The 27,165-nt window shown below is 34.9% G+C and overlaps 1 protein-coding gene across 1 annotated transcript in view; it reads right to left on the bottom strand.

Moving 5' to 3' along the window:
- The window catches only part of NDST4 (N-deacetylase and N-sulfotransferase 4), a 224,440-nt gene that overhangs the window by 64,220 nt on the left and 133,055 nt on the right, over positions 1-27,165 (bottom strand). Inside the window, exons 5-6 of the mRNA XM_075998102.1 lie at positions 20,419-20,604; positions 18,396-18,524 (exon numbers count right to left, since the gene is read on the bottom strand). Of these exons, the coding sequence (XP_075854217.1) occupies positions 18,396-18,524; positions 20,419-20,604 (315 nt within the window). The remainder of the gene's footprint in view (positions 1-18,395; positions 18,525-20,418; positions 20,605-27,165) is intronic.

The raw sequence follows: 27,165 nt of genomic DNA, 5'->3' as shown, positions 1-27,165 counted from the left end.
AATATTGTGTGTATTGGATGTTTCTTCCTTTGCAATCTCAAAATAGTCTCTCCTAAAATGGTAATAAATGAGAGTTTTACACCAACTTTTCACGGTCTCCTGACATATTTTTATGATCAAGTTTATATTACAATAAGTAATACTTATTATAAGTAGCATTTTAAGGATTCTATTAAAATTATTTTTGTATCTCCTGTTTTATTTCATGATTTTAACTGTCTAGTGCTATCATTTACCTAGTTTGAGAAAGGGTATAAAGAGAGGTTAGAGCAATATACAATATCCACTGAAAGCAGGAGAGAAGGGGGAGGAATGCATAGGTAGTAGATGTAGAGAGGTGTATCCTAATAAAATATTTTGGTAATAATAACCTCCTATCAATGGAACATGAATGTAGTGCAAAGTTTCTAACAGCCAAAATGAAAAAGTGGAATTAGTTAGTTGTGTGAATTCCCATGTAAGAATAAAAAAGGCTAGATGCTCAAAAGTGTAGCTATTCCTGACGCTAAGCATTTGTTTGTTTGTTTTTTTAAGGATTTCTCTTAAGATCCACATAGAGATGGTACTAGCAACACAATAAGGGATGTGATCAACAAAGCCACTTCTTGTTAAGCCTATGACAACACATACACACAATCCAGGCTACAAACATGCATTACAGGCACGGTGACAGTGAGCAGAAGCTGCTTGAAAGCACAGCTCTTTTCTTATCTATGCTAGAGCATCTGGAGAAACAGACAGACTCCATGGCCTTCAAATCGCTCACGCAAGAATAAATATTTGATAGACACTGGGTCAGGATGCATTTGAAATGATGCTTTCTGAAGTACTTGCTGTGCGGCTTTTTCATGTTGGCAGTTAGACCAAACTCAGGTGCCTGAAGAGGTATAAAGCATAAAAGGCAGGGTGGTAGGATGAACCCTTCAATACGAATTCAGAAGTTTAGCAAGAATACTTGCCATCCCACCTAATCTCAAAGATGACTGTTGCCTATTCTTTCAGAAGTGGTCCCTATTTTCTCATAAAACTATTAATATTTTGCATTCACATTGAATCGTACACAAAATAGCATATCTGAATCCATTTTGGAGGAGGCAAAACTTAATCTGTCTGCTTCACTGTTGAGGTCATTATTATCAAAGCAATAAAATAACTCCTTATCATATAAAATAATTTCTTTTTATTTCTATTTTATATAGCCAAAATGGGAAATGTGAGTGAAAATAGCTATATATTATATCCAGCCTATTTAAAAGTGATATATTTTTATGAATCAGGGTCCAAAATAAGGATGCATGCAATACATTCACACCTTACTTAGAGATTTTTGATGTTTTATCAAGAGAGCATGACAACTGATTCTAACTTCCTCAACAGTTTATGTTACTTATGAGCATTAACAAATTATTGAGCTCAGACAACTTAGCCCATATCCAATTTTTGACCACGAAATTACAAGACAAGAAAAGGACAATATAATTGTAATTCTCCAAAAATAACAATTAATACTATTTATCATCCCTTCAAAGTAATAGCTATATGTTAAATATCGACATGATGTTAATTCCTCTTTATGTTTCTAAGATTACAGGAATAATTTTGGAGTACTTATGAATCATATTATTATTATTTAATTAAGGCTTTTGATTCTCAATTACTTACATTAAAAATGCAACTTTATAATATTTTTAATAAACAATACATTTTCCCCCCAAAATCTGATTATCATTATTTCTGCCTATAGTAATACTTCTCAAACTTTAGTATGTGCAACACAATGTCTTGAAATGTTGATTTATGATACTCAGAGATACTCACGGCTCAGCATTTTGATTCAGGTGATTCTAATGGAGACTATTTGAGAAACACTGCTCTACAGAAAGAAATGAACTTTGTTACATAGAGTGAGACTACTGCTATGATCCAATTCTTTTGTTTTTAAAGAACAAATTTTAATAATGTGAAATTTTGTGCATATTTAAGAATATTTTTCTAATTATTAATCAAGTTTTCTTTTTCTTTTTTTTGACACACAGTCTGGCTCTGTTGCCCAGGCTAGAGTGCTGTGGCGTCAGCCTAGCTCATTGCAACCTCAAACTCCTGGGCTCAAGCGATCCTCTTGCCTCAGCCTCCTCAGTAGGTGGGACTACAGGCATGCACCACCATGCCCGGCTAATTTGTTCTATATATATATTTTTAGTTGCCCAGATAATTTTTCTTTTTCTTTTTTTTTTTTTTTTGAGACAAAGTCTCACTTTGTTGCCCAGGCTAGAGTGAGTGCTGTGGCATCAGCCTAGCTCACAGCAACCTCAATCTTCTGTGCTCAAGCAATCCTACTGCCTCAGCCTCCCGAGTAGCTGGGACTACAGGCATGCGCCACCATGCCTGGATAATTATTTTTATTTATATATTTTTAGTTGGTTAATTAATTTCTTTCTATTTTTAGTAAAGATGGGGTCTCGCTCAGGCTGGTTTCGAACTCCTGACCTTGAACAATCCGCCTGCCTCGGCCTCTCAGAGTGCTAGGATTACAGGCGTGAGCCAAAGCACCAGGCCTATTAATCAATTTTTCAATCTAACATAGTGGTAGTCCCAGAATGGTATGCAAGAACTACAGGGGGGTAATTAATAAACCTATCTCTAAAAAAATTACAATTTTATTTCTATTTATTTTGCATTTCAAAGTAATACATATGATAATTATTTTATCAAAGTAATGCTTTGGTATAGTAGAAATCAATTCAATTTATTCATAAATAAATATTTTTGAAAAATTTGAGGATAATTGTTCAAATCATTTAAATTGATATGTCCAAAAGTGTTGTATACCACTTCACTGCAAAGAATGTCTTACTTTCTATTACCCATAGGAGGTGAAGTGGTAAATATACTTTAATAGCTTTTAAATACTATACATTAAAACATAGTTGAGGACTATGTTTCAACTATGGGGAACATTTTATTGTTTAATAAGATAACAATAACCCTGTCAGAATCAGTACCCTTTTTTTCAAGATTTCCTTGAAATTTGAATAGTCATGGCACTAGCCTAAATTCAAGTTTCTTATTTTTCTTTGTTAAATCTGAGGTAGCAGAACATTGGGATGGGAAGTACTTGAACTGCCAGTCCTTGCTTTTAATCACTGTCTTTTGAAAGGCAGGAGCAGTTGCCTGTTTCCCTCTACTGTTTCATTAAATGCATTTCGCTTCTGTTGTTACCAGGCAGAGAAGAGGTAGCTTGGACTCAACACAGCAGCAGGTGGAGGTCGGGGCATTTGTTTTTATGTGTGCTTCTATTATCATTGCTCAGTATCTAATCTTTATTTTTTCTTAAAATATTAAATGGTACTATCTTCAAGGAATTTTTAAAGATGAAGGAGACATTGAATAGAACCTATTGCTGAGCAGAGGTGCTAGTATGACAACAAAGTCCTGCAGAGTTGGTGAGAACAACTTTTTTAACTTACAATTTCATCCGTGAAAAGGACCGTAATTCTTCACACATTTTGACTGTGAACAAGAAGATTAGCTTAAAGGAGGAATGAATTTAATATCTAGCATATTTATCTTAAATTCTAATTTGATTTCTTAACCTCATTGCATCCTACCCAGGGCCAGTGGGAGAAAAATAGTGAACCAGGAAGAAATAAAATCAAGTTCAACTACAGCGGGTTCTCTGGTCCTCTTATGATATTGGCCCAAACTTTCTGGGCTCCATTTTGGGCGTTTGACAGCATTGTGGTTTTGTTCTTAGCAGACTGAGAAGAGAGGCCATGGATCAAACTGCCTATTGGCGATTGCTGGTGAACCCCTGAGAACAGCGGTAGTGAGAACATTTGCATGCAGGGATCTTCTTACCAATCCTGAAGATTAAAAAGTTGTTTCTTTGGGCAGTCAAGACATATTGACATGCCGGGCGCGGTGGCTCACGCCTGTAATCCTAGCTCTCTGGGAGGCCGAGGCGGGCGGATTGCTCAAAGGTCAGGAGTTCAAAACCAGCCTGAGCAAGAGCGAGACCCCGTCTCTACTATAAATAGAAAGAAATTAATTGGCCAACTGATATATATATAAAAAAAAAATTAGCCGGGCATGGTGGCGCATGCCTGTAGTCCCAGCTACTCGGGAGGCTGAGGCAGAAGGATCGCTCAAGCCCAGGAGTTTGAGGTTGCTGTGAGCTAGGCTGACGCCACGGCACTCACTCTAGCCTGGACAACAAAAGTGAGACTCTGTCTCAAAAAAAAAAAAAAAAAAAAAAAAAAAAAAAAGACATATTGACAATAGATTCCTTGCTGATTTTCTCTAACCCAGAAAATGCTTCATTAAAGACTCTAAATGAACTAGCATAAAGCCTGTGTGTTTTTCCAAACGTAAGTTCATTTTAAAATCTACTTCATTGGTTGTTAATTGAAGTCTATTATTTTTATTACAGACATACAATGACGTTGAAAGTCAACGGACAGTGTAACACTACTTATGTTCTATTGTGTCCTAATAGTATCATGATTCTAGAAGTAATGAGCTGAAGTTGTTTATTAAAGAGAAAACAAGGAGGAGGAGGAGGAGGAGGAAGAGTGAGGGAAGGGAAGGAGGAGAAAAGGAGGAAAACAAAAATGGAAAGGAGGAATAGAAAAAAAGAAAAGTAGGAAAAAATGCAAAGGCCATAGATTCAAAGTCACAATATTCCCATTCATTACACAGTTTTAAAATCAACTTAAAAAGGGCTGATCTTCAGAAGTCCTGAGATCTTTAATTTTGCAAAGACAGCCAAGGAAGAGGGAATGGCACAAACTATTGGTCTCTTATGCCACCATCCCCTTTGAGAGCCATGTTTATTCCTACTCTTTCAGTGAAGACAGTTTTTTGAAAGTTCTAGCAAGGGATGGAAACCATTCTCATGGTTTGAGGAAAGAAAAACTATCCTTTCTTGAGAAAGGTCACCCTTTCGATGGAATAGCTTGAATATTAAAATGTAAGAATATTAGCTTTCTTTCTAAACACGAGTATAATGTCACTCCACCTAAGTGTGCTTACGTGTGATCCTTACAACCTGCACAATCTCGTTCCAAGTTCCAGCTTTCTTCTCTCCTCCCTCTCTGCTTTTATTATTTGTCCTTTTCATATTTTTTCCATATATGCCTCTGGCATGAAACATCCTTCTTCAATGATAATAAAAATTCTAGGTTCTCCGTACAGCACAAATGTCACATTGCCCTGGCAGAGTTTCCACATTTTTCTTTTTCCAGGCAGTGGAAATCCGCCCCCTTTTTTGTAGTTTTATGCCTCCTTTTTGACAACACTCAGCAAATCCTATCCAAATTTTCTGTTGTGTGTTTATTTCTCTCTCAGTTCGTGAGGACTACACCCTTAATTGTTGTTTTTAATTTCTCTGTCACACTGTATATATTTAATATATATTTATGGAATGAATCAAGGAGCCTGTAGTTTTGAAGTAAGAATGGAATTCTAAAAGGTATACACAGTTGTCCCTCAGTGTCCACGGGGAATTTGCTCTGGGACTCCCTGCACATACCAAAATCCATGCATGCTCAAGTCCCTGATATAAAATGGTGTGGTATTTGCATATAATGTATGTGCATCCTCCCATATACTTTAAATCATCTCTAGATTACTTATAATATTAATACAATGTAAACAATTGTTATACTGTATTGTTTATGGAATAACGACAAAGGAAAAACATCTGTACCTGTTTAGTACAGATGCTTTCCCTTTCCTGAATATATTTGACCTCTGGTTAGTTGACTGCATGAATGTGGCACCCACAGATGCAGAGAGCCAACTGTATACTTCTGCAGTGACATCAATGTGCCCAACTTTGGAAGTTGATAAGAGTCCAATTACTGCTTCTAAAATCACTCTCCCTTAACAAGGAAGATTTCCCCAAGTTACGGTACTATTTTGACAGCAGTCTGCCTTAGACAGACAGACAGTATAAGGTACTGATGAAAGAGTAGGGACTTTGAAAGTTGACTTCTTGAGTTTAAATTGTAGCTCTGCTATTTTCTGCCTGCATAATACTGGATTAATTAATTAACTTCTCTGGAGTGTCTCCTCTTTCAGAAAAGAAAATAATAAGAGCATCAACTTTATATGGTTGTTTGGAGGCTTGAATGAGTTAATACATATAAAGCATTTGGAAGATTAAATATAGTAAACTATAAATACTATTTATAAATAATCAGAAGAAAGAGACATTTATTGCATTAAAAATAATGGGTGTCAGTATTTGAATGGGCATTAAAGATAGCTCGGATACCATTGGAGTTTTGCAGATTTTACCCTCATATTCCAGATTTAGATATCTGTTTCTTAGGAATTAATTGTGAAGTATCTCTCTTTTTCTAATTTTAGGCAGACATTAATATAACTAACTTGAAAAGGTCAAATAAAATATTAATTTCAGTCAAATTTGTACAAACAATTATCAATACAGAATTGATCTCATTTGCACATTAAAATTTTAAATTCCTGGCTAAAGATCACTTCTAATGTTGACAAGGATAGTTCTCCTGGCATATACCATTGGTCAACAATCTGATCAATTTCTGAGTTGTTAGTATCTTCCCTGGACTCCTCACCCTAACAGAAATGTTGCTAAGCTCATGGAGCTAACACGGAGTGGATCACTGATGATATCAGGGTGGTGAATGAAACTGGGGAAAGGAGACAGATGTGAACACGTTAATAGTTTTGGAGAGTAGTAAATGCTATGCAAAATAAGACAGGTAAATGATAAACAGCGACTGCAGAAAGGTCAAAATGACTTTTGACCTGAGAACCTGAGACTGGAAAAGCAAAGGAAACATAGGCTTGCAAATGCATGGAAGCAGCTCATTGCAAGCAAAGTGACACAGTACAAAAGCCCCAAGGAACAAACAACTTCTGCACATTTGAAGGACCCTATGGAAAAAAGGATGGTGTGGTCAGAGTGCACTAAGTGAAGGTCAAGGTAGAACTTGATAAATGCAGAAAGTACAGCAGAGGGCCAGACCACTGTCCAGAGTTTGAATTTAATTCTAAGATTAAATGAGAAGCCATTGGAGAACTTGAAGAATGGCCATGGCATGCTATATCTTGCATTTAATGATATTATTTTGACTGCTTTAGGGAAAATGAATTTTTCTGGGGGAAGCATAATGCAAGCATGGTCTGGGAGAGTTGCTGCACAGATGGAGAGAAAAGCACTGACTGGGCTACATTTTGCAAAGAGAGCTGACAGTACTCACTGATGGATTTATTCAGTCAACAGATATATAATAGGATCTACTATAGGCACAAACTTGGAAAAGGAATGTCTCCTGATATTACTGGGAGGTTACCTGCTTTCTTGAAAGTTATTACCAAAACCATAATAATTGAGCCAATAACTCTTCACACAGTAAGATACTGTCTCAGTGCTCGCTTATGGTTGGGCTTCTTTTTCAAAATTAAAAAATGCAAAAGTCATTATAAACTATTTTGTATATATAGATATATTTTCGCATTCAGCAAAAGATAGGGTAAATGCTGCTTCAAATTTGGGACAATATGATGTGTTTAAGTTCTTCCTTTGGTTTTCTAAATAGCACATAATTCCTAAATTCTTTGTGTTTATGAGCATAACATCTCAACCCAAGTGGAAAGCTCTGTCTCTATAGATTTGATTGCTCAAGCAAGTTGTTTAAGTGAACTGCAGAATGGACTTCTGCAAAGAAATTGCAGGAGGATGGCAATTTTCAAGTCACATCTTTTATTCACATTTGATTTAAATGTGTACCTGTGTGTGAAAGAGAGTTTAAGTGGGTATAATAACAGCTTCAAAAAAGAGCAAGATTCCGTTACTTACATTTTATACTTTGAATGGTATTATTGAATACCTTAAATTGTGTTAAAAGTGACAGCCATAAATCAAGGAAACACTTCACGCTTAGAATCTTATCTTTTACATTGTTTAAACTAGCAATTTTCATACAGTGCTAGAAGAGGCTGGCTGTCATCATGAACTTTCCATTTACAAGAACACGACCTTTTCTTTACTTCTAAACCTCTTAGCTGCTTCTCTGGTTTTAGTTAATGTTCTCACAGAGAAGTAATTGAACACTGACTGTTCTGTTGGGTGTGAAGTTCAATGGAGACAGATCTATAGGATCAATGACTGCAGACATGAAGAGTATTCTTTCTCCTAACAATAGGTGATGAAACCCAGCCTAGAGCTTTCTATTTGGTTTGTGTGGTTGAGTTTGCTTATTTCTATTAAATCCAACTCAGTCATTTAAATTATCTGTAAATATAACCGGTAAGGCCTTCATTTTTCATATCTTTAATTTGTATGTACCGAACATGGAGTTTGCTAGAATTCTATTTATTCTTCACTGGAGCAAAGCCCCCAAAACAGTCAGTGTTGACTATAAACAAAGATAGATTTAGTGTTTACCAAAAGCTTCTCTATTAATACAAAAATTAAAAGACCTTAAAACCAGCAACACTAATAATCCAGACAGAAATGTTTGCCAAAAACATCCGAGGTACTTTGGTAGATGACAAAAATCAAAGAAAAAAGATAGCCATGCCCAGGCAAGCAAGCATTGCATTTGATGACTCAATTTGTTTCACTGGAATAAAAAATAATGACAGAAATTTTATTACTTAAAGATAGCTCAGAAAGCACCATAAACTGACACTGCCAAGAACATTTTCAGAAGCAAAGCATATAATGAACTAAAAACCTTTGTAATAGAGGATGTCTTTATCACGATTTATGTGTTTGAGCAGGGACACACAACCAGGCAACATTCAAACTGTAAATAAACCCAGAGCTCGTGGGCTTCTACCCTAGCTCAGAACACTTGATTTTTAGCACATCTTAGACTGTCTCTGTAAAACAGTAAGAGAACGAAGATTATTTCCCCCATTTTACAGACAGAGAAATTCTGAAGCATATGGAAATGATATGTCTTAATTTTCTGTATCCAGTAAACTAGGAAAAACCAAATAAACCAAGACTTTCTGAGTTTGGGTTATTGCATTACGCAGCGACATTCCTGCTGTCTGTCCGATGTAATGAATGAGGAAAGAACAACTTCCTGTTTTCTTTTTTCTACTTCCATTTCCTTTTATTCCCCTTCCTTCCATTCCCTGTCCCTGTTTCCCCTTCCCTCCCAGTCCTCCTTTCCCTTCCTTCCTTATCTCTCTTCCTCTCCCCTGGTCCTCTCCCCTCTCCTTTCTGTTTTCTCCTTTCCTTCTGCCATGACACAGCAGGACAATGCATGGAAAGAGCCTGTGGTGGACACATTCAGTCGTGATGGCATAAGTATTCAACCCAGGGAGGCCACACTGTATGCCCGGGACACACAGAGTGTGAGTGAGAAAAAACGCAATGAACATAAACATTCCACTGTGAGCTACACTGTGCACGTGATTGCATGTGTGTACGCAGCCGTGACATCTGACTCTAACCTGTGATCAGGCAACAAAGAGAGAGCAGAAGTGAAATATTATGGACAAATATTGAGGTTAAGGTGAGAGAAAAGTACTGTCAGCTTAAGAAGCTGTCCATACTAAGGCCTTCTGTACTCTGGATAACAATTATTGACATTTAGTATGCACACAAATATTCCATATCATATCTGCATATAAGCCATTAATGGAAAAACTAAGACAGAAGTATTTGGTTTCCCCAAATATGAAAATATCAACATATTTTGGAAAAGAGTTCTTATTTTTATTTTTACTATCTTTGAGGACTAGAGGAAAATGAAGTAGGAATAAACAAAGTGAAATAAGATAAATTGATCCAAAATAGTCTTTCTTATTTATGACAATTTAAACAACTTTTAAGTAAATATTAAGGAAAAGAAACAAGATATGTTCAATAAAAAAAATAGAAACAAGACATATTGAAATATTTAGGTGTTAGAAAATTTGGAGAAGACTTATTAAGGTCAAGAATTTTGAATTCTATAGTACAGTGAAAACTCATAAACAAAGCATACATTTAATTTTGTGGACTAAGCCACCCATCCTACTTCCTACCAATCCATTGGTCATATAAACACTGATACAGGGAGGTTTTCCTTGCATTTTTTTATTATTATGAATTCACTGATTATGCTTGTAAACTATCCCTAAATGTCAAGAGCATTATGCACTTAATACTTACGTGTTACAGGCCCAAAAATAGGAAGAAAAAGGTTTTATCTATTGACTACATCCACATAAATAGGAAGTGGTGTTTTTTGCTGTTGAAAATTTATTTATGTTAAAGAGCTATTCTACTACCTTTCATTCCATGCTTTGGGAAAACTAAATTATCCAGTTACACTAGATGAAAAAGACTTCCCAATACAATATTGCTGCTTTCACTTATTTTTCTATGGAAACAAAATAGAAAAAAAAAAAAAACCAACAATGTAATCTTATGGATTTGTTCATGGTCTGGAAATACATAGGAATGCAAATTGTATTCCATCAGGACCTGTAGCAACTATTGCATTAGAAAGATGTATGTCTAGACAATAATAGCAATCTCTCTCTTATTTCATGAGAAGACAGAGTTCAGGTTTAGGAGGCAAAACTATTCTGTATTTTTGCTATGGCACACTTTGTATTCTGAACTACTAATTTTTAAGTAAACCCTATTGTGGAACCTGAACAAAACATGCACTACTAAAAAACTAGGAAAAAAAATTTCCCCACATTCTCTACAGCCTTATACTAACTCTGATCCTGATTTTCAGTCTGAACACAAAGAATAATATCATACATTGGGAGGCCATGCATCTTAGCTGACTCCAGGTTTTACAAAATCCCTGCTGTGAGTGTGAATCACTGCAGAAGTGGTGATTCATGTCCTTTTGTAAAGGTTAGACCTGCAAATCTTTAAGGAAAGAAAAAAAAGCAGATAAAGGAATAAAAGAGGTGACTGTAGGTCTTTCACTGAGTGGAAATAGAATTTTCCACAATCTATATACTCTACAGGGGTCCATTCCTCTCACAGTTGGTGTCTGTCCTCCCAGGCTCTGAGCCCCAGAGCTCCCAATAACATTAATTGCTTCAAAGTCCCTATCTAGAGAGGAAGGAGATTTCACTATAGTAGAAAAGTTAGAAGTTAATTTCTATAAAAAATAAATACTTCTGAAGCCTGGAAGGGTAGTAGGGGAGAGAGTGGAGTGAAGAGAGGTTGATTAATGGATATAAATATATAATTTGATAGAAGAAATAAGACCAAGTGTTTGATAGATCAGTAGGGTGGCTATAGCTTACAATAGTCTATTGTATATTTTAAAATAGCTAGAAGAGAATAATTCAAATGTTTCTAACATAAAGAAAAGACGAATAATTAAGGTGATGGATATCCCAATTGCACTGATTTGATCTTTACAAATTATAGAAATGTAATAAATCAACATATGAACATTGGAATATACTTCTATTATGCATCAATAAAAATAAAAGAAAAAATTACTCATGTGATTTTTTGAAACACATGTAAGAAACACATGTAAGAAAATCTCCTATGAGTCTGAGTGAGAAATATTAATACATTATTTTATAAAGAAGTATATTATAACAGACTATATAATTGCTTTGTTCTACATGAAATATTAGCTAATTGCTGTAATTTTCTTAAAAGCACAATGTTTATAGGAAATCCAAGTCAAAATCGTCTAAGAATACTTGAATACCTTGATATCAGTAGTCACTACTAATTTATCATCTGCTACAGGCTTGGGATATTGCTTGCATTTTATTTTGTTGCACTGGGTATAAAATAGATTTCTGTGATTTACCTTTTATATCTGGTTCTATATTATTTCAGCATTAAAAAGAGCTCAAAGTTTGGTTCAGGTTATTTTTTGTTGATGTTTTCCTGTGCCTTACAGCCGCCTTTTCTCTAATCTGTCTAAAGAGCCAGCACTAATCCATAGTGTAGTGCAGCTTCTATTAGATTCCATGAGCTCAGAGATTGATATACACGAGGAAGGAAAGCTCATTAACCAGCCTAGGTATATGAAAGTTCAGCAGACAGCACATGGAGAAGTTTGTCATTGCAGCTCCATTATAATCTACTGTCAATTTCAAGTATGCCACTCTTTCAGGCACATATTTTTTGTTCACTTGAATTTGCAAGTGGCCAATAGAACACCCCAGGGTTAGTGAGTCTAGGCACTGCTCATAACTTTGGAACATGTAGGATATTTTCTGGCTCCAGTACTGACATTTTAGAGCATTATAGAGTTTGAGTCTCTTTAAACTTATCTATTAAGAAAACACAGAAAATTCTATATTCATATTGCTCTTTGTGTAGTGTAAAATTAAAATGAGTAAGGAAAAAAATTAAATCCAGTAGGACATATTCATTTCAAGCTTTTATATTACTGGTGACACCATCTGATCAGACCCCTGACTTTTTTTTTACTATTGTCAGTTGCTGCGTATTTTATAGGGTGTTGTCTCAACTTGAATGATGGCGGGCTACCTGGTGTAAGCTGTTTCACATACATGATTAAATTATATTTCTTCCTGTCTGAACAAAGATTATATTGAAAATACAGGAAGGATTCGGCACCAGGGAAATACATGTTAGTATTTGACAAGTGAGGAACAGTGAGGAACATCAATATGTGATGAAGTCATGATAAGAATCTAAAAAAATAAATAAGAAGGAGTTATCTGAATGTTAAGTGGACAAATGCCTAGACACTTTTGAAATGCTATTCAAATAGCCCTCATATCACTTAATTTTCAGTTGCTAGACTCATTTGGGCAAAACAAGTGGGTATCCAAGGAAATCCAGAAATCCTATTTCTTGACATTTGCTGAATTAAAAGATCTAATACACAATAGTAACAGGAGTTCATATGTAAGTCAAGATGTAAAAATATATTCCAATTTGCATTTTCTGTTTCATGATAGATTAGAAAATAATGACATATTTTGAAACGAGAAAAAAATACGAAAACAAACAGGATACATCTCTGAATGCCAGCTCGAGTCAAAATTCAAATTTTAAAAACTGTTGAAAATGCACTAAAAAAATTAGAGACTTTGGAGCACAGAAAAGACACAGGTCTACTCTGTGGGGAGGGACAAGCCCAAATAATGTGAATCCTTAAACGGAAAGCGGGACAAGGAGAGAGCCTGGGTCCCAGTTTGGCATGTGCCTCTGAGATTGCAGAGCACAAGCTCTAGAGGTTATAAATGAGAAACAAAAAATGTGGAACTTTTCAAGGTTATTTAATCCAGTCGCCTTCTTTTAGGCAGATGAATTCCCAAGGCAGTAAGAAAGAACTATATAGTTGTTGATTCTATTTTAAAGTACTCTTGAGGGGGAGATTCCAGGACATACCTTCATATACTTTTCCAGCTTTTATTGGCCTCACAGGATGCTTACATACAAATGAACTCAGAAACTACCAATCAAAATTCAAAATTGTTCTGCTAAACCTGGAAGTAATATTTCAGTCTCCCAGCGATGGGAAGGTTATGTCTCCTTTTCTACTTCCCTCCATGTATCTACCACTAGAAAGCTTTCCATTTTACCTTATCCTATTATTCTGTTATGTGTTGATGGCAAGTTACCCTTTCCTCTTTTCCTCTGATCTTACACTTATAGAGTAGATACAACTTTACAATGCTGGTTGGTAATGTTTAAAATTTAACTTGTTTTATATATTTTTATGTTTTACAATGAGAGATGTATCCAATGTCTAATTGCATGACAAGATAGAAATCACAGATTCGTAGTGTCAGGTGAGATATTAGAAGGCACATTCCTACAAAATTTGTGTTGGGACAGCTTCAATGACAAGGAACTCAATATATCATGACACAGCCCAAACACCTCTGAAAAATGAAATTTCTTGCTAAAAGTCCTAGAGCATCTAAGCTCCTATTTCCAAGTTTAGTGCCAAGTTAGTGCCCAACAGATTTTGTTGGTTCATTTTGATTTTTAATAACCATGCAGTTTAAGGGGAAGATTTTTAAATTACTCATACTCTGATAAAGCACATTTTGCCCTCACTTCCCTGCTCTCCAATCCAATTTACAAGTTTTCATCTTCATATAATATAGGTTTTATTTAATTTCTTTAGGAATTTAAAGTAGTACATATAAATTATCTAACATAATTCATTTAAAACATACCTGGAGCTTCACTGCAGACAATTTAACTATAGTTTTATTTAAAGCATACATCTCTTTTCTAAAGTATGAAAATCTCTTACATTAAACAAGGTTGACATAGAATAGACACACTATTTCATATTTTCTGTGTGCACTGGAACTTAAATGAAGATATGCTTCGCTAAAATTTCAGAAATGGAATCATTATGGGAGAAAAATCAGAAAGCTGAAATAATCCCAACATTATCTAATGATAATGTATTCCCATACTGTTATAACCTTTATGCATACATTTATAACAGGAACTAAAATCACAAACTTTGAAAGAGAAAAAGACACAATTTTTAAAAAGGGCCAAATTCTCTATCTTTGATTCCAAATAAAATTAGTGGAGATTTAAAAATAGGCCTCCCATCATCCAAGTGTACAAAGCTAATACGTAGCTACATATTTTCAGTGCAGCTTTACATTTTGATCATTTTTAAAGACTGAAGTAGGTGTGCCTACTATTGTATTGATCCAGAAGCAAACACAGCTTATGGTGAAAATATGCATTGCTGATGAAATTATGCATTTTAACTTTTGGCTGCAGAACCACATATTATTATGTCTTAATCACAATTCAAGAATGGAAACCAACATTGAGATGTTATATTACATTTAATTGTTATATTCAACACATACTTCTTAACAAATCTGTGTTTTTTCTTGACTGATTCTCATAAGGGAATTGAATAATTTGGATATGTAGTCTAATTTCTCTCTAGTAGGGCTAGAATTTTCCAACTAATCATGTGAAGGGGTTGTGAAGCAGTTCTAAGAGGGAAGTATATAGCAATAATGCCTACATTAAGAAAAAAGAAAGATCTCAAATAAATAACCTAACTTTACAACTCAAGGAAATAGAAAAAAAAGAATTAGTCAAGCCCAAGGTCTGCAGAAGAGAGAAAAAAATAAAGAGTATAGCAGAAAGAAATGAAATAGAGATTAGAAAAACAATTGAAAAGATCAATTAAACTAAGTTGGCTTATGAAAAGATAGAGAAAATTAACAAGCCTATAGCTAGACCAAGAAGTCAAAGTAAGAAATGAATGAGGAAACATTACAATTGATACCACAGAAGTATAAAGGATCATAAGAGACTACATAAACAATTATACTCCAACAGAATGACTAACCTAGAGAAAATGGAAAAATTCCTGGAAACATATACCCTACTAAGACTGAACCATGAGGAAATAGAAAATCTGAACAGACCAATAATGAGTAAGGAGATTGAATAAGTAGAAAAATGTCTTGCAACAAAGAAAAGCTTCACTGGTGAATTTTACCAAACAGTAAATAAAGAATTAACACTAATTCTCCTCAAACTCTTCTAAAAAATTAAAGATGAGAGAAAACTTCCAAGATCATGTGGCATTACCCTGATACCAAAGCCAGATAAAGGCCCTATAAGAAAAAAAAAATTATAGGCCAATATCTTTGAGGAACATGCAAAAATACTCAACAAAAATACTAGCAAACTGAATTTAACAGCAAATGAGAGGGATCATACATTGATATTAAGTGGGATTTATCCCTGGGATTGTAAGAATGGTTCAACATATGCAAATTAATAAATGTGATACACTGCACTAACAGAATGAATAAATGATACTATGCTCATCTCAATAGATGCAAAAACAGCATTTCACAAAATTCAATATCTTTTTATGACAACAACTCAACAAATTAGGTATAATAGAAATGTACCTCAACACAACAAAGTTCATATGACAACCCCACACCTAATATCATACTCAGTGATATAAAGTGGGAATCTTTTCCTCTAAGACCAGGAGCAAGACAATGATGCCCACCCTCACCACTTCTATTCTATATGATACTAAAAGTTTTAGCCAGAGCAATTAGGCAAGAAAAAGAAATAAAAGGCATCCAAATTTCGAAGGGAATAAGTTTATTTGTCCTTGTATGCAGATGACATGATCTAGAGAACTCTAACGATTCCATGAAAAAATTGACAGAATAAACAAATACAGTAAAGTTGCAGGATCTAAAATCAACATACAAAAATCAGTAGTGTTACTCTATACTAACAACAATCTATCTGAAACAGAAATCAAGAAAACAATACCGTTTACAATGGCATAAAAAATACCCAGGAATAAATTTAACCGAGGAGTTAAAAGACGTGTACACTGAAAAGTATAAAACATTGATGTGCGAACTTGAAGAAGACACAAATAAATGAAAAGATATTCTGTGTTTATGGATTGGAATAATTGATATTGCTGAAACATCCATATTACTCAAAGTGATCTACAAATTCAATGCAATCCCTATCAAAATTTCAATGAACTTTTTCATGGAAATATAAAAATCAATCTTAAAATCTGTATGGAAACACAAAAGACCCACAATAGTCCAAGGAATCTTGGACAACAAGAACGAAGCTGGAGACATCACACTACCTGACATCAAACTATATTACAAAGTTATACTAATCAAAATAGCATGGTACTGGCATAAAAAGTAACATATAGACCAATGAAACAGAATAGATGTCCCAGAGTTAAATCTGTACATTTTCAGTCAATTGATCTTTGACAAAGGTTGCACAGACACAAAATGAGGAAAAGACAGCCTTTTCAATACACATGTGTTGGCAACTAGATATACATAATGAAGAAGAATAAAATTGGAGCTTCACTTCAAGTCATATTTAAAAAATCAAATCAGGATGAATTAAAGGCTTAAATGTAAGACCTGAAACTACAAAACTACTAAAAGGAAACACAGGTGAAACAATTTTTGATAATGGTTTGGGCATTGAGTTTCTTGTACATAAACCTAAAAACACAGGCAACAAAAGCCAAAATTAGACAAATGGGATTTCATCAAGCTAAAAAGCTTCTACATAGAAAAGAAAACAATCAAAAAAGTGAGGAGACAACCTATGGAATTGGAAAAAACATTTGCAACATTTGCAAACCATACCTTTGCAAAGGGCTATATATATATAAGGAATTCAAACAACTCAATAGTAAAAAAAAAAATTTCCCGATTAAAAAATGGGCAAAGGACCTGAAAAGACGTTTCTCAAACCAAGACATACATACAAGTGAGCAACAGTATATGAAAAAAATACTAGCATCACTAATCATCAGGAAAATGGAAATTAAAATCACAATGAGATATTACCTCACACCTGTATAAATGACCATCATAAAAAAGACAAAGATAACAGGTATTTGTAGGAATGTAGATTACTATAGCCATTATAGAAAACATTATGGAGGTTTCTCAAAAAATTAAAAATAGAACTACTCTATGACCCAGCAATCCCTTTACTGGGTATATAGCTAAAGAAGTCCAAGAGATATTTGTACTCTCACGCTCATTGCAGCATTTTCAAAACAGTCAAGATACATAGCTTAAGTGCCCACTACCAAATAAATGGGTCAAGAAAATGTGGTATATATACTCGGTGGAATAGTACTCAGCCTTTAAAAAGGAGGAACTTTTTTCATTTGTGACAACATAGATGAACCTGGAGGACATTATGCCAAGTGAAACAAGCCAGGCACAAAAAGACCAATCTTCATGACCTTACTTATATATGGAATCTAAACTCATGGAGCTGAACTCATGGAGCAGAGAGTAGAATGGTAGTTACCAGGGACTGGGGGAGAAATTGGTCACAGGGCACAAAGTTTTAGTTGGATGTATGATATGCGTGGAGGTGTATTGCACAGTATGGTAACTATAGTTAATAATATGGTGCTGTATACTTGAAAATTGCTAAGAGAGTAGATTTTAAATGTTCTTATCACAAACAATGATAAGAATGTGAGGTGATAAACATGTTAATTCACTTAATTATTTCATAATGTATACATATAACAAAACATCAAGTTTATACCATAAATAATACAGTTTTTATTTGTCAATTATATCTTAATAAAGCAGAGGGAAAGAAAAGAACTAACTTGAAGAAAATAACAATGGAAGACATACATCACCTTTTACTGCTAGAAATGAACTTTCGTCAGCCTCATTGCAAAGTAAAAACCACAACTTTCTAAACAGACCTACAAAAAAATCAGTTCCCCCAAAATCAAATTTTATCAAGGAAAAGATTTGAAATGTAGATTTAAATATACTTGCAGTAAAGATGTGCTATAAATAAAGAAAATAAAGATGATTAAGTTTTTTTTTTAAAGAAACACATTGGAAAATACTGTTATTGGATGCATAAATAGAATACATACTGGGTTCAGAAGGATTGTGAGGAAAAGTTCACCTCCTCTGATACTTTTGTCCAATTCTTGGGGTCCTCCAGGGTACTCTTTGTAGAAAATAGTGTGGGTGAATAACCCACAGGTCTGTCGAGGGAGGACCTAAGGAAAAGGGGGGAAAACAGCACATTGACATGATTTCATTAATAACTTCACCACTGTCTCATGACTTCAGAGTGTGCAAATGATCATTTCCTACTGGAGTTCCTTGGTTGTTAAGGTCAAAAATCTTACTGAAATCGCTAATGCTGGTCTAATTATATAAATATTAAGGAAGATGCCAAATCAAAGCTATAGGACATGTAGGTTAAAGAATTTTCACTGAGGAAGATGCCAAATCAAAGCTATAGGACATGTAGGTTAAAGAATTTTCACTGAGTTCTGTAAATCCAACCCAACACCTGAGTTATATTAAAGGATTAGCAAAAATTAATAAATAAATAAGGCCTTCTTAAGATTAGTTTTATTCAAGAATGCAGATTCTTCGAGGATATTTTTCATGCGATCAGATCATTTCTCTCTGGCCTTCTGAAATCCCATCTTGTGTTGGGCAGAGGTTTTGGGATTCAACACCATCAGTGTTCATCACCCCTTTCACATTGGTTGTGTTTTTACTACACTCTGAATTTAAATGTTATCACAGTAGCAGTCAATTATCTAATGACTGATTCTGGCATATTTTGTGGTTATTTCTTTTGTAAATCTGAATGTTTAACAGAGAAAGCAATTAAGTAATTTTAGTCCAAAACCTTATTTTGAATAATAAGCTATTTATAACCTAATGGAAAAATGCATCTAATTGCACAGAGTAGCTATGATTTTTTAAATTCTTTGCCTAATTATCATTATAGTTTATATTAAACTTGAGGTAAATGAATGCATGTGATATTGTTATTTCATAATATGTCAAATGGTCATGCAACATAATAAAGAGAAATTTTGGTCCTTTCACTCTGATTTGAAATTATATGAGTAATGATGTTTATACCACCTAGATTTCTATGGACATCAATATCACTATTTGCATTGTTAATGGCTTCATTTAAATCTGAGGCTTCTTTATGTCTTCTGGTACCAATTTACAGTAAAGTAAAGTTGTATGCTTGATTAACTTTGAGTACCAGCTCTGGTTAGGCATGCATGCATTTGGGTTTTCAATAGTGATTAGATAGACAGGTAGATAATTCTAACAGCAATATGAATAATGGATTGGTAAGGTATAAATATTTAAAGGAAAGAAAACAGTTTGTAAACTATCGCTCTCATCATGATTTAAGTCACTGGAAATAGAGATGGACACTTAAAAATAAACTTTTTTATCTCAAAGTGTATAATTTTTTATTTCAGTGAATGATCATAAATTCCCATCTAAAATCTACTTGGGTTTATTCTCATTTATAGGAAATAATATAACATTCTCATATCAAATTATTTTTTCAATTCATATATCTGAAAAGAAAAAATATACCCTTACATACCCTTTGTGGGATATGTAAGGAAAATATAAAAAGAGCAGTATCCTTAGATAGTCAAGTATCTGAAAGCCAAAAGAAAATGAATGGATAAATTTAACTCTCAGATGCTGTTTATTTCATTCTGTTTGTTGATAGTGTAGCAATTTAAGAGATGTTTCCTGGATCCATGGAAGCTTTCTCTGCCTGTAAAACTCTCAGTAAAACCACCCAACCTAATATATACTGAGAAATTCCCCAGGAGAATTATAGAACTCCCAGGTAAAATTTCAATTCTGAAACTGCAATGGATAATCTATACAAAACTCATTCCCATTAGTTCCAGCTCATCTTGGACTCACCAAAGCCACTCGACAGCTTAGGAAAGAAGCCTACAGCCAGACAATGTGTTGGATGTGGCCACCACCATGGTGTGTTGGGAATTTCTCATAGTCATGTAAAACAAGGATCTGATACATCCTTGGAGGTGATAAGCACTCTGTCTTCATCCCACAAACATCCCACAAAGAGCCACATGTGCTCACCATGATGCCATTGTGAATGAAGCCCTTTCTGTACCGTGCAGGTTTCAAATGTGGATACTCTTCGGTGCTGGTGACCTGAATACCCCAGACCTTCTTCCAAGCTGCATACAGCTGGATGTGAACCGGGTAGACCCCTGAGTGGTGTGGGGCCACAGCATAGCCCATGTTGATAGGTATTCCATGTTCCTGAAAGAAAGCAAGAGCAACACCATGATGATGGAGTATGGCCAATTGATTCTAATTGTTTCCACAAACACCTATTTAGAACACATTGAATTCTATGCTAAGTATGAGGGGAAAAAAAAACCTAGCAAGTGGAGTTTTTATCTTTCAGCAGCTCAATCTTATAGCTCTCTGATGGTATAATAGATATAGTGATTGCTTTGAGCATGTGGTGTGTGGGAGAGATTAATTCTGAATTTTGAATACAGAAAGTTTTGGGAGAAGATAGGAAATGAACTTGGCCTTTCCTCAGATAGAAATAGGGGAAATTAAAAAGGTGTCATTTTGGCAAGTGCCCGAAGACAGAAGATGAAAGAGCACAGTGTGTGTGTGTGGGTGCATGTATGTGTCTGCGGTGTTGAAGAAAACCAGAAAGGTAATTATGAACCATAAAGTGATGAGCTTTTACAGTTAAACTGAAGGTTTTAGAATTAATTCTATTTGAACACTTTAGATAAGGAAGCTCTCTGAGCATGGAGGGCCAAGATCTCTCCAGATTTTAAGAAGGTTCTAGAGACAACATGTTAAGATGAACTATAAGTGGGGAGAAAATTAATCAAGGCTAGGCATTAGAATACTATTTATATGGTACAGATTAGGTAGAGATGGGTAACTAAATTAGATTATTGGTAGTCTATTATTAGATTATTGATCCAGTGAGGTTTGGGATACGGAGGGTGAAGGAAAGGTAAAGGGTGAGATTCTCTCCCCTTAGTTTTGAACCTTAGCAACTCAATTTACTTTTTATAAAACCTACACTTTACCATGAGATGCTTACCTTGGGTAAACTATCAACTCTAAAGAGGTAAACAGGTATAAATTTAAAACAAGAGTATAAAAAAATTGTCAAAGGATGGTATTATACTGCTAGGTACATGAAATAGATCTGCGGTGTTCTAATTTTTGCTTCTTTATATCTCTCCCTTTAAATGCTTATCTGCTTTATAAAGACTCCTTGTAGGATTGAATCTCATCAACTGAGGTTATAAATGACAATGCACAGTCATATATGAAGCTGATTGAATCAATAAACAGAACACAAAAGTGTTGACTTGACAATTGCCATTTATATTTTCTATTACATGGTACACAGCATAGAAAAAGAATTCAGTCTGGTATAATAAGCGGGCAGTAAATGGATCACATACCTACAACGTCTAAGTCATACACCACACTAAGCTCAGAAGACGGACCCTAAATATTTCGCAAGTCTCCATCAGTCTTCCTTTTATGTAATGACTCTCATTGTTTAGCCAAATTCACCTCCCTTTCACCGAGACTACTCGTGTTCTCTAACATCTATTACAACAAATGACTCTGTAGAAAGCCTGAATTATGAAATCAATGCTGCAAAATGAGCTGGAGTCTTTTGCTAGGCACCGGGGAAAACTCGGTTCTCGGTGTGTGTAGAAGAAAAATACTTATCCCAAAAGCTTATATTTTCAACACAAGGCAATGTTGGAAAATTCCAGTAATAAAAGTACTTGGAAAAATACCAGAGAGGGACAGACAACAACTGTTACCATGATACATCACGAGGGTACGTCTACTGGGAAAGGCCTTAACTTCTCTCTGGTTTGTTCCATGCTGTCTAAGGAATGTTCTGAAAGTTTGAGGATGAACAATCACCCAGCAGCCAACACATTGCCAATATGTGGGTGTAGTGGGTGTGAGGTAGAGAGGTGAGAGAAATTTCGTGAGAGAAATCCGGGGTCAAGGAGGTTCGAACTCCTCTGTCTGATAAACAGAATTTGTCTGACTGGTGCCTAAAGAGGTGATCCTGATTCACAGGAACAAGGGGAAAAAAATCTGTTATCCTCTGTTTTCTTTCTCAAGTGATTCATACTGAGGTTTATAAGCCTTGTCCCATCCTTAATTTGAAAATAACAAAATCAACAGCATACAAATATGAAGAGTCTTTACTAATCACTGTGTTAGTCCTCATTTTCAATCACTGTATAATATTTTATTTCAAATTTGGGGCCTAGAATGCTACATGAGTAAGTGTCCCAGACACAAAGAGATGAAAAATAAAATCAGTGAAAAAAATTGAAAAATCAAACAACTATATCTTATCAGGAAAAAAAAAATTCACTTCTGACAGATAGTAAAATGAATTGTAGAAGTTTCATAAAAAACCAGAAGGTAAAAAGCTATTGATTTGGTGAGTAGGAAGGAAGGGGCAGTAAAAAGATTTTATTATATTTATTGATTTCTGGGGGCTTGATATTATACCATTTATAAGGCCATCATAGCACACTGGCAACTAGAGCTCAATCAAAATAGTAAATCACCCTAGATAATTATGAGTTTATGCTTTTTCAACCTAAATGATAACACAAAGTGAAAAGTAATTCTCTAGTAACTCTTTTCCTGTTATCAAGGGGCTTACTGAACTAGAAACCTTCATTCTTTACTGTCCAGGGTTTAAAACTCACTTCACAGAGACTTGGTCAACTAAAACACGAATTAAGCATCATACTTACACAAGATCACAAAAATTACAAAATTTGCAAGGCTTTCCAATTTAAGTATAAGAAGCACTTGAAATTCTATAAAAATACACATAAATGACAGAAAACAAATAAATTCAAACGTGGCTTTTATTATTTTGAGAACCATGTCTCTTAGAAGATCTAGGAAGTCTACACTATTATAATATGACATGCCACCACAAATATTTACAGGGCAGTTTGACTGGATCTAATTTCTCCAGTTACATTAAATCCCAGATGGTTGGGAAATGAGATATTGTAGTAATTTATAAACTACATAAAAAAAGGGTACACATTTTCCAAAAATTAGAATAAAATAAAATGCCTTTAGCACTAAAGCTCTAACAGCAATGGAATATCATTTAATTTTTCTTTGATCATTTCTACTGGTCATATATCTCCTTACAATTTCTTAGTACCTGATATTTATGAAGTGTTCTTACATTCGTGTCTAATGTGATCCTCATAATAATCCTGTGAGGACTGGATGTCGTTCATAAAATATAGAAACAGAGGCTCAGAGAAAACATATGGCTTGTTCATGTTCATAAGTGCCAGGGCTAGACTTGTACCCCAGGCCTCTAAATTCATAGTCTTTGCTTTTCCACCAAGTTGATTCTACTGTGATCCCTCCCCTACCCATAGTTAATAGTTGAAAGTGCTGAAAAATGGGAATTTATGTATATATATTTCTGAATTGGAATTCCTATCCACTCTCTCTTTTTTTTTATTTGGAGAGATTATAAAGCAAAAATCTACATTTCTCAAAATCCTCTACAGCTATCACATTTTTTTTTTTTTTTTTTTTGAGACAGGGTCTCACTCTGTCACCAGGGCTAGAGTGCAGTGGCATCATCATAGCTCACAGCAACCTCAAACTCCTGGGCTCAAGTGATCCTCCGGCTTCAACCTCCTCAGTAGCTGGGGCTATAGGCACATGCCACCACACCTGGCTAATTTTTCTGTTTTTTTGTAGAGACTGGGTCTTGCACTGTGCAGCTATCACGGTTAATGAAAATGAGGTTCAGTCAATTAGAAGTACTCAAGACAAATTTCAGGGGAGGGGGGTTAGGGAGGCAGAGGCTAAATTCTGGCAGTTCCTGGCTCCTGCTGGTGGCACGTAAGAACCTGAAAACAAGAGGCTCTTCTGCAGCAGTGTTTGGTGCTCATTTGCAAAGCAGCAGCAGAGGTTTATTGTTTCTGTCAGAGCTTCAGTAGCAGCCTCAGAAATGGTCGCTCCTCTAGGGAACCAGTTGTGTATGGCCCTGGGAGTCCCTGCAGGAACACAGCCTAGAATCTGCTCCGTCAGCCCTTCCAGAGTTTTTAGAAGAGCTTACATCACTGAATGAAAATTCTCCTTATTTAAAATAACTTAAAAGTGGCTTCTGTTTCTAGCTTGGAAATCTGACTGCCAGAGCTGGTCTTTACCCCTTTCTAAGAAGTATAAAATCTTTAAGAGGTTCAGCTGAGATGTCTGATGGTTTAAATTCTGGGAACACATGAAGAATTTGGTAAAGAATTGCCCGTATTTCTCCAATGAAACTGACTGATACGTGGCAAACACCTATTTGTCTAGCTGGACACTATCATGCTATATCTATGACTGTTAAATCTTACGTATTGAGCAGCCAGTGGATTTGTATAGAAAATAAGTAGGAGACTACAGCCTATTTAAATAATAAATACCAAATGCACATCAAGACAATTAAATTCAACTACTTTTGGAAAATTCGTTATTGAGTACATGACTTACCTATCAAGCACTTTGCTAAGTACTGGGGTAGATTGCCTATAAGACATGGCCCCTGCCTCATGAAGTTTGAAATCTAGAGACAACTTTGGAAATCGGTCAGATTGATTCATCTTAATTCTTACTGAGTTTTGACCTAACAGTATTTAAGTTTGAAAAAAAAATTATAATTTTTAATTTCTAGACATTTTTCTGGTGGGAAAAAAATGAAGTCTCTGACATGAACATCAGTGGAAATCATCCTTTAACATTGTCTTAATAGATATTTAAGTTAAAATAAAAAATTATGACCTAGAGGCCTGCAATTTTAATTTTCCTTGGGATTTTATTAGTAATTGGGTAAATGCAATTCAATATAATACATTATTACTAAGAAACGTTCGATAAGAGTAGGGCATGGATAATTACTAGGGTTGTGGTGATTGTTCTAGTGAGGAATGAGCAAAATTTTGGCCCAACGATGCTTTGTTGTTGAATTTTTTCTACACCCCAAAATAATCAAATGGAACTGAGATTCAGAGATAAAGTACTAGTACTTCCAAGAATGATTCTTTTATGGTTTTTAGATAATAGTTAATAAGTATGAACTTTAGAATTAAAAGGATAATAATCTCATACAATACTGAAATGAATAAACTACTCCAGATTAATGGCTGTTGTAAAAAAATGAATATCTTGAATCAATTTGTTTTGGTTTTGATATGAGCAAAATTTATATATATGACTCTGCTAAGGATAAGCTAGAAAAAGATAGCATTATTAGATCCTATATATTTCCCATGGAATTCATCTTAAAAAGAAGATTGGATATTTAATAATAACTTAAAATCTTAAAAATGGGACAAATAAGTATATATTCATATATCTAAATATACATTGACAAATACAAATAATTTGAAATGGTATATTTCCATTCCAATCTATGCTTGCATTTTTATCATCAGTCTTCTTTCAAAAATAATAATCTCATCTATAATTCACCAGGATGAATTCATCCAATGGTTCTTTGTTGTGATCAGGTTAAAGTCCAAACTACTTAACTTCACTCTCCAAATATCAGCAATAATTTCCTCTGGGGCACATTCTCTGGTGATGCTCTTCCATCCCAGACTGAGTTTGTTCAGATAAATGTGGACCCTCACAGTCTTCCATGAATCTCTCTATATTAACACTTTCTCTCCTGCATTTGAATGTCCCTACCAACAGAACCTAACCCCTTTGTGTATACAGATTCTTTCTTTTTCACATAATTATCACTGGAATCCATCACACTACATGGAATACAGCAAGTCCATAACAACATATTTATTATTCCAAACAGTATTCTACAACTTGAACTCTGGGGACAGACTGTGTGGATTTGCCACTTAATTGTATAACCTTGAGAGATTTCCTTTTCTGAGCCTCAGAATTCTCATCTATAAAACGAGGTTAATAATATTAGGGGATTAAATAATGAAAAGAATAAATGAGTTAATATTTACTATGCTTAAAATAGTACCTGTGAAGTCATAAGCTCTATTTAAGTGTTCAGAAACAATACAGAGATCATTTTGGACGAAGGTCTATCAACTTTGGAAAATGCAAATACAAGGACTGCAAGCTTCAGCCAAGGACAATAACTAAAGAGTGAAGCAGAGGAGAGATTTAGAATAACAGCAAAATACATGCCAATTCCTAAGGCCCATAGAGATAGAGCAGAGGGTAAATCAGAAGTAATAGTGGCCTGTCTAGTACAGCTGTCTCCTCTTTCCAGCCTGCTCTATATCCCAGAGGCCAGACAGTAGGAACTATTTCAATGGGTTCCCTATCTTTCTTGCTTACTGTTGAATTTGACAAATGGAGAATCCTGGTAAGAGATCAGAGGGCAGAAACAGTAAGTGGGATATTTATTCTCTTAGCCCTCTCCATGCAAAGTCCTCTTGTGTTGTCAGACTCCTTTAACCAAAGCTTAAAACAACGGTCAAAGTGTCCTTCAATGCCCACAAAATATATAATTCTCTCCATCTTGTTGCTGGTGACCTCTTTTTTCCATTGCCTCTACTAGCTTGCGATTTCATAACTCCCTTACCTGCACTGTGGCTAGGCCTAAGGTATTTCTCTATACCCTATCTATTTCTTTGTAAATAGTGTTTTTATTAAATCCTCTGCAAATACCATCAGCATCTCTAATCTTCTGGCACCCAAGATGTTACAAATAGTCATCACAAAATCTCTCCTAGATCCTGGGGTTACAGATTCACACTATGGTGAAACCCTGTATTGTAGGTAAGGCAAGGA

This window comes from Microcebus murinus, chromosome 27, assembly GCF_040939455.1.
Source record: "Microcebus murinus isolate Inina chromosome 27, M.murinus_Inina_mat1.0, whole genome shotgun sequence".
NCBI lineage: Eukaryota > Metazoa > Chordata > Mammalia > Primates > Cheirogaleidae > Microcebus > Microcebus murinus.
This window is presented reverse-complemented; position numbering and strand designations above follow the sequence as displayed.